Source organism: Terrapene carolina, unplaced genomic scaffold (assembly GCF_002925995.2).
Source record: "Terrapene carolina triunguis isolate 2854851 unplaced genomic scaffold, T_m_triunguis-2.0 Scaffold1080, whole genome shotgun sequence".
NCBI classification, from domain to species: Eukaryota; Metazoa; Chordata; order Testudines; family Emydidae; genus Terrapene; species Terrapene triunguis.
Genome location: NW_020665431.1, coordinates 22,737 through 31,750, shown reverse-complemented (window position 1 = coordinate 31,750; position 9,014 = coordinate 22,737). Strand labels below are relative to the sequence as shown.

The window sequence follows — 9,014 nt, the reverse complement described above, 5'->3', positions numbered from 1 at the left end:
TACTTTTTTCATTGGTCATTTTAAAATGTTAAACTACTTTAAAACAAAACCAGGAAAACTTCTCTGCATTGCTAGGAAGATTATACACATTGTGATGGAGAATGAGAACAGAGTTAAGTTGTTTATGGAATTTCAACTTTGAACTCCCTGACTTTCAACTATTTATTTTTTCTAACAACATTCTAATAAGGTCTTTTAGTTTAACGAGTGCATATTGTATAATTTTTATACACAACACTATCTCAATGGGTTTTTGTGGATGAAAATCTCTACCCAAAGGATCAATTTACTGAAGAAAATCTGCCTTTACCTCGGAATACTATATTTGTTGTGACTGACTTTTCAGACAGGGCAATTGTAAAACATGCACATTTTGACTGTCTACATTAGCAATTTCACAACTGTAATTCGCCATTTGTGGAAGCTGTAGTGTAAACAGGACTCCGGTATTTATACCACTGTGTGGTACCAGCTGTGAATTATGGCTATAAAGTGTTTGCTAGCGTAGATAAGGCTTCAAAGTCACTACAAGCAACACCATCCTAAGAAGCAGGCACTGAGCTGTATACAAAGGGGTTATACACAGAATTACAATTCTTAACTTCATCTGGCTGGAATAAGAAATCAGTCTGGTGTTATTTCTGCAAGCTATAGGAATCAGCATTTGCTCTGCCAAACACTCGTTGAATTTATATCTAGAAATCCACAAAACCCCACCAATTGACCACTGGACTCCAACACTGTGTGTGACAACAGTGTAGCAGAAAAGCTTATGATGAGGTCTCTATATGCGAGAGATTACAGGATTCCAAGCAGCTGTCATCATCTTCTGCACTCCACAGTGGGTTTTCGGTGTGCGTGGTGGATTCCGTAATGCAGAACAATAATAAGCTTGCATGCCCTGTGTGTACCCCATCTCGAAAAACAAAGCTCTCAGTACTGTAATACTTTGAGAAAGAAATGGTTTAGCTAGAGACAATACCTCTAGCACAGACATTAGTTGTGACAAGGACCTTCTCTTTTCCATCACGAAACCTTTGGATTACAGCTGCCCGTTGCTCAACTGTCAGCTCCCCACTCAGGACAGACACTTGGTGCCCATCCTGACTCAGTTCCTGCGATAACCAATTGGCATTCCTACGAGTCTAAAAACAAATGCAGGAAGAAAGTACATGAGATAAAATCTCCTTGGGAGGAAACACATTCCCTCCCCTTTAAATCACTTGCAACCATCATACTTATGTATTCCCTAAAATACTTTATTCCTTTTTTCATGGCATTTCAGAGGAATGTCTGTCTGGCACTTCACAGGCAGAACCTGTGGGCTCACAGTCCAAGTCCTACTAGCACACCATCAATTTTTCTGGGAGCCCACTCAGGCCCCACTATTTGAGAAATACTGGATATAGGGAGATGTCCATGGATTTTGCTCTAAGGCTATTTCTGTTTCTAAAAAGAGCAAAAGTGATCATGCTGAAACCAGCTGGAAAACAAAAAATGAGTTAAAGCTATGGACCACGTCTATAGACCAAACGGAGACAAATTAAATTAGGATGGCTTCAGGAAAGATTTAGCTGAATACAAGGGAATGGGAATGGCCTACTGTTTAGCGAAGACAGAACTAGCATGAATTCCACTTAAACAGGATGTATTCAGCTGGTGCTAAGTGGTTACTACTGTGAAATTCTGAACCCTCGCCTTTAAATACAGTAGATAGAGAACTAAAGTTCCTATAAAGAAATTGTGTCTTGGATTCTTGTGTGCATGCCTTACATTTAAACAACCTGAAGTGTTTGATTATCAAAATTGCCCTACACAGGGGTTGGGTTTTCATTTCTTTTTTTAATACTACAACATTAAGTAGCTGAATTTAGAAAATACAAAGATTAAAAGCCTCAGTTCTGTTTGTTTCCTTTAATTCTTTTATGCAGGTTTCCAGCTGGTTTTCTAGTCTCTTCCCCTTTCACCAAAACCAGGGAGGGAAAGATTTTCTCTGGGATCTGCTGTGAGAGTTGGGCGCAGCCAGTCTCACACAGGAGCCTGGAGGAAGAAACTGGTTAGGAGCTGATGATATGTTTCCTGACAACACAATATAGGTCAGGACTCCAAAAGGACAACAAATTGGGCCAACAACAGCAGGTGAAATAGACAAAGAGCAGTTGGTGTAATGGAATCCTGCCGGGGGCTCTGACTTATCTGTAACCTCTCAGTATACCTAATATAATAATGTGTGTGCTGGCAGAGAGCCAGAGTGGGAAAAGTCAATTGGCACCAAATGTAATAAGGGGCAGGAAATTAGAGAGGCTAATGACACTTCATCTAGCCCCTTCAGAACACAGGTTGGGACAGTGTCGTCTAACACAGCGAGTGACTCAGCATTCCCAATGTTCATGAACACAAAGGGTAAAGTTCAGTTGATTGCTCTAAACCAGAGAACTTTAAGAGTAAGTGCACATGGCCCGTTGGATCCTAAAGCAAAGAACATGAATAGGGCCCTACCAAATTCACGGCCCATTTTGGGCAATTTCATGGTCATAGGATTTAAAAAGTCAAACATTTCATGATTTCAGCTATTTAAATCTGAAATTTCATGGTGTTGTAATTGTAGGGGCCCTGACCCAAAAAAGGAGCGTGGGGGGGGGGTTGCAAGGTTATTGCAGGGGGGGGTGCAGTATTGCTACCCTTACTTCTGCGCCTCTGCTGGTGGCGGCACTGCCTTCAGAGCTGGGCAGCTAGAGAGCAGCAGCTGCTGGCCGGGAGCCTAGCTCTGAAGGCAGAGCTGCCGCCAGTAGCAGCAGCAGCAGCAGCATGGAAGTAAGGATGGCATGGGATGGTATTGCCAACCTTCCTTCTGCACTGCAGAGCTGGGCCCTCAGTCAGCAGCTGCCGCTCTCCAGCTGTCCAGCTCTGAAGGCAGCAGTGCAGAAATAAGGGGGGCATGATATGGTATTGCCACCCTTACTTCTGCGCTGCTGCTGGCGGGGCGCTGCCGTCAGAGCTGGGCACTGGTGGTGGCAATACCGCGAACCCCTTAAATAACCTTGTGATTCCCCCGCAACTCCCTTTTGGCTCAGGACTCCCAATTTGAGAAACGCTGGTCTCCCCCGTGAAATCTGCATAGCTTAGGGTAAAAGCACACAAAAGGCCAGATTTCACACTCCGTGACGCTTTTTTCATGACCATGAATTTGGTAGGGCCCTAAACATGAAGTATAATGAGAAACCATATTTAGGATAAGTATACTCAGAATAAATAGCAGGGTACCAAAAACAAACAGCTATAAAGTGTGGCTTATTGTAAGTGTCTTTGTGGAATCCAGGGTAATATGCTTCATCTACTGCTGGGAGAGATGGAAAGTAATACTCTTTTTGAAAGATGACTACAGTCAGGAGTGAAACTGAATAAACATTCTATAAAGGTCTGACCCAAGTCAGCCACCAAGCAAGCCTGAAGAGCCTGTGGTGGGTCTGGGCTCTGTAGCCTACCACCGCTTCCCTCTCTTCAAATATAAGCTTAGGAGCCCGGCTGCCTCTGTGGTGAGCCCATGCACGGCACCTCTCAATTGAATTGTTTCATGTTCTAGCATGCAATGGGATCTTGGGCATTGCAAATCCCAAATACTCAAGAGTGAGATATGTGGTGCCAAAGAGTCCACTGCGTACCGAAGCATGCAGCAAACTGATGTAGAAGTCACACAAGAACCCAGCAAAGTAGGCAACTGGGACGCCTGAGAACCTTTTAAGTCCAGAACACAGAAAAGCATCAAGGTACATCTACAGTGCAGCTGGGCGATAGAAATCTCTGCTCGGGTAGACAGATCTGTGCAAGCTTTGATTCAGCTAGTGTGCTAAAAACAGCAGTGTGGCCACAGCAGCACCGATGGCAGCATGGGATAGCTACCTGAGCATGTACCCAAGAGCTCAGATGGGATTGTACCTGGGCAGCTGCGGCGGCCACGGTGCTATTTTTAGTGTGCTAGCTCAATCAAAGACAGTGCATTCTGTCTCCCTCCAGCTGGAGGAGTAATTCCCAGCTTGGTGTAGACATCTCTTAAAGGTAAGAGGAGTCATTGTGGGCAGAGTTGTAGGAGTCTGGAGGAAGGGTGTGTGTAGTGTAGAGGAACAATTGTTGAGCAGTATTCCTCAAATTACACCCCACTGATAAAAGCCCTCTTGCACTGTCCATAAGAAAACTCCTTACTCTGTTGATATCAGCATTGAAAGATGGGTCATTTTTTACTGTCATTTCTACGAAAACAGTAATCTGGCTCTTTTACTGCATGAGTAACAGCGACAGGAGAGCTTTACCTGACAGAAGATGATAGCCTGGCCAACGGTGATGCTCCCATAGATATTGCACAGGGCCTTGTATTTATCTTGTTTATTCTCACACAAAAAGTAGTACTGCCTGATATTGGTCAAGGTCATCTCCTCTCGGCGGAGTTTAATTATATTGGGGTCAGGGATGATCTGCTTAGCAAACCGCAACACGGTATCCTCAAAGGTTGCTGAGAAGAGGAGCATCTGACAATGCTGTGGTAATGTTCTAGAAGAGAAAGGCTAGTAAATTGTGTGGTGTTTTTATCGGATAACAGCCTCAAGCCACAATACCTTCACATTCTTGTGCTAACACTCCTTTCCTTATGATTACGAATTTTTTCCATCCGTTACAGGGATCGTCTAAGGTGACAAGTGGTTTATCACAGTGCGATATCTCCATGCAATCAAGTTACATGGAAGTAGTTAAGATCCAGCAACAGAACAGATCATAACAGCCCTGCTGTAATGTTAAACAAGCTCTTAGGGTATTTCTACACTGCATCTGGCAGCAAGCCTCCCAGCCTGGGTCCACTGACTTGTGTTAGCAGGGCTCATGTTAGCACCCTAAAAGTAACGGTGTGGACATTGCTTTGAAACTGTGGCATGGGTTGTAGCTCACGCTCTCAAGCGTGAGGGAGATGGGGGGGGGGACTGATAATGCACATAAAGCCATGTTAATTTTAGATCGAGTTTATAAGATCAGCAGATAAAACAGTAGTGCTCATGTAGGCTTCCAAGTCAAAGGTTCATGAAATGGGAAATTTCCAGCACTCTTTCCTTTAACATTCAAAGGAATTCTTCATCTCAACTGTAAGAGAATTTGGAGGGTTCCAGGGTGATTTTAAACACAACTTTAAACAAGGGTGCTTGAGAAGCCAATTTTTTTTCCAATTTCCTTTTGACCAAGTGCTATGAAAGTACCAAATCTGAAGCCACATCCATAGGAAGCGTGTATAAATAAGGAAGGTAGACTCAACCACTTTTTTAGTCAGGCTTTAAGGAGGTTTCTCTCTAGCTTCCCCTTCAAGTACATCTGACTAGGACAGTATTATGTAATGTTTTTTCAGCAGTGGTTTAGCTAAAACTATTACTCAGAGATATAAATTGATTTGCAAGTTAAAACCGAGAATTTTGAAAACTAAACCACTATTTACTCTGCCTTCAGCATTCAGATGGCTAACTAAAGAATTACCTCTGAATGCGGAAACTCTGATCTAAGAAGCCCTGTGTGTCAATCAGAACATCCGCTTCATCCAGCACAAACACAGAGATCTTCTTCACATCCAGCAGCTTCAATTTGAAACACCAATCTAGGACAGTCCCTGGCGTTCCAATTATTATCTGTTCTTCAATCTTGGTACCTCTTGGAACTGAGAGATGGAGAAGTTACATTAGCCTTTATCTTGCAGGGGAAGTGGGGGGGAGAGGAGGTTCTGCAGGGTGATCTCCCATCTACATGCAGTCAGTGGCCTGTGCTGCCCACTGCTATGCTGGAACCTCCACATTTATTTATTGACAAATTACATTTGCAGAATTTTAAAATATTGTGTGCAGAATTTTTATTTTTTTGGCACAGAATTCCCTCAGGAGTAAAAATGGGGTCCTCTGTCTTGACTGGGGCCTCTAGACTATAAATGTTACATAATATTAACACTAACATTGATTATTCCTAAATCTACTGAGAAAAGTGAATCAAACATACGTCTATTCCCTCGGACAGCATACGCAACTCTGATGTTGACACACAGATTTCCCATCTTTTCAACCACTTGTCCAGTCTGCACAGCCAGCTCGTAGGTCGGAGCTAAACAGAGACACTTTCAGACAGAGAAGTGAGAAAGACATTACACAACAGCAGATATGGAAGCAGTCTATAAGCTGCATTGTTTACAATCAAATGAAGCGAATGAAATGGAAGGTGTTGTGCAACTGATGCAGCACTTAGTAAAAATCAGTGCAATAAAATAAATACATTAAACTACCATCCCATCCTATGGGAGTCTCACAGGTCGCACAAGCATCAACCATTTTGGACTCAGCTCCCCTGAAGCTGCATTGATGGTAGCAGCAGTGAGAAATTTTAGGGGGAAAGGAGACTAGAAACTAGAGAAAGAAATAATGAACATAATAAAAACTCTAGAAATCCCATCAGGAAGAAACAAACCAATGCAGCTCTCCTTGTGCAGAAAAAGTTTACCAACTGCACTGAAGCTAAACATCAGGGCCTCCCCTCCCCACCACACACATACTAATATCTGGTGCACTAACGGATCCATTTGAGGTAGACAGAAGAACTGGAAGAAGAACACATAAATGGTGTTTTCTAATGTCAAGGACAATGAACAGATGTTAAAAGAGACTGAACAAAAGAGAAGTCTGATCTATATGACATAGGATTGTTCCAGCCTTAAGGCAAAGGAAAACCTTATGGGACATGGTCAAGAAAGTAGTTACATGACAAAGTATCTTGCAAAGCTGTGCTCGCTTCCAGGCTAAGATGTACTGTGTTTTGTAGGAAGATGGCAGCATCTCAACTATATGCCATGATTCAAAAGCAAAAAAAGTGCAGAGGATGGGGAAGGAATGCTGAACATACTTAAAACAACTAACGTATGTCACAGTTCAGGGCAACTGCTCCAGTATACCCCCTCCATTGTCCAGCAAGGGCACCCACTCCAAGCTCCATAGCGGTCACCTCTCTTGGGTGGAGACCTGTGTCTCTGTCCCTCCTGACTGGGGTTTTTCCAGGCTACATTGTTTCCTGGCTACACAGAGAGTTCTCCAGCAAGTCAGACTGCCTAAGCAGGCCTACTCGGCATTCTCCTCAGAGGCTGTACACAGCATACCTGCCCACAAGTACACATTACCACATAGCCCTTTCTAGACACGCACCTTTATCTTTAAGGTGAAAGCATTACAGAGAAAATATTAAAAACAATAAAAACCTACATGCATGCTGACAGCTTACCAGAGATCACCCCCAACTCCAACAAGGGCTCTGGAAGATGCTCAGTCCTACAAACCTATCCAAAGGTTTTTTCCTATGGTCACAAGTTCATAACAGCTTCTGCTCTGAACAAGTACACCCATGAATCTGAGAGTCACTCCTTTATACAGCCTATGACTTTGATCTGCAGAGACCATGAACACATAATCGGCCAGACAATGGTTCTCTTCTCTGGGTGTAGCTTCAAAAGGGTGAGTCCAGACGTGGGAATTTGCATTCTCCTCTCCCACAGGTATTTCCTAGGAAACCCACCTAACTTCGTTCATCCCAAAAGTGCAGTTTTATTTGGTACATTGTTTAAAATAGTCCTTTGAAACTCAAACACTGCCAGGGGTTTACATTGGCCATGTCTCACCCTAGAGAAGTTGCATGCAATCCCCCAATAACACAACAACTTTGCTTTTATAATCAATGGACGCCAAAGCTATTTAAACTTAATTTTAAAATATCTTCCAAAGATATTGCAGGAAATTGCCATATCTGTCACATGATTTAAGAAAAAGGTATTTAACAACATTACATACATGCTGACCAGCTAGCTAGCTTCTTCATTCAAGTAAATCCATGACACATTCATTACATTATTAGAAAAAACATATGGGAACTGAAACGCAGGTTAAAATGCATGTGAAACCTCTGATTTAGTTGCAAGGGGAGAAGACATTAGAATTACATATATATATTTATTTATTCCCTATCATTAAGAATGTTCCTGGAAGTGTAGTGCAACTTGTCCTATATTTGGGATTTAATTTAACTAATAAGTTTAGCTAGGGTTACCATACGTCCGGGTTTCCCAGGACATGTCCGGGTTTGGGGACTTTAAATAGCCGTCCGGGGGGAATTTGTAAAAAGCTAAAAATGTCCGGGATTTCCCCCCGGACGGCTATTTAAAGACCAAAAAGCGGCTGACAGGGCAGCCGCGCCGGATTGAGCTGCTCACTTGGGGCCTCTCCGGCAGCAAAAGCCCCTCCCCCGCAGCTTCAGCACGCTGGTAGTGCTGCGCGGGGCATCGGCAGCGCTGCGCGGGGCATCGGCAGCGCTGCGCGGGGCATTGGCAGCGCTGCGCGGGGCATAGGCGCCGACTTTAGCTGGCGCCGGTGGGTGCTCGCGTGCCCCCCCACTCCCGGCTCCGCCCCTTCCCCAACTCCATTCCAACCCCTTCCCCAAATCCCAGGCCCCGCCTCCTCCCCCCGGCGCGCCGCTTTTCCCCTCCACCCCGCTCCCTCCCAGACTTTTGCGCGGCAAGCCTGGGAGGGAGGGGGGAGAAGCGGAGCGCTCAGGGGAGGTGGCAGAGCGGAGGTGAGCTGGGGCTGGGGGGCGTGGGGAGGGCTGCCCGCAGCAGGTAACCCGGGGAGGGGGCGCAGGGGAACCGCTCCCCACCCCAGCTCACTTCTGCTCCGCCTCTGCCTGCTGCCTTGAGCGCGCCGCTCCGCTTCTCGCCCCTTCCTCCCAGGCTTGCCGCCGAACAGCTGATTCGTGGCAAGCGGGGGGGTGGGGGGTGGAGAAGCGGGGCGGCTGCACGCTCAGGGGAGCAGGCAGAGCCAGAGCGGAGGTGAGCTGGGGGGGGCGGGGCAGGGAGCGCGGCGAGTCAAGGGACAGGGAGCAGGAGGGTTGGATGGGGCGGGAGTTCTGGGGGGACCTGTCAGGGGGCGGGGGTGTGGAGAGGGGTTGGAGCAGTCAAGGGA

At 45.4% G+C, this 9,014-nt stretch overlaps 1 protein-coding gene across 1 annotated transcript in view; it reads right to left on the bottom strand.

Annotated features, from left to right (window-relative positions):
* Positions 1-173: 173 nt before the first annotated feature.
* Positions 174-9,014, bottom strand: part of LOC113408217 (ATP-dependent RNA helicase DDX25-like) — a 27,318-nt gene continuing 18,477 nt past the window's right edge. The window contains exons 4-7 of the mRNA XM_026661391.1: positions 6,022-6,136; positions 5,512-5,689; positions 4,308-4,545; positions 174-1,145 (exon numbers count right to left, since the gene is read on the bottom strand). Of these exons, the coding sequence (XP_026517176.1) occupies positions 966-1,145; positions 4,308-4,545; positions 5,512-5,689; positions 6,022-6,136 (711 nt within the window). The 3' untranslated portion in view covers positions 174-965. The remainder of the gene's footprint in view (positions 1,146-4,307; positions 4,546-5,511; positions 5,690-6,021; positions 6,137-9,014) is intronic.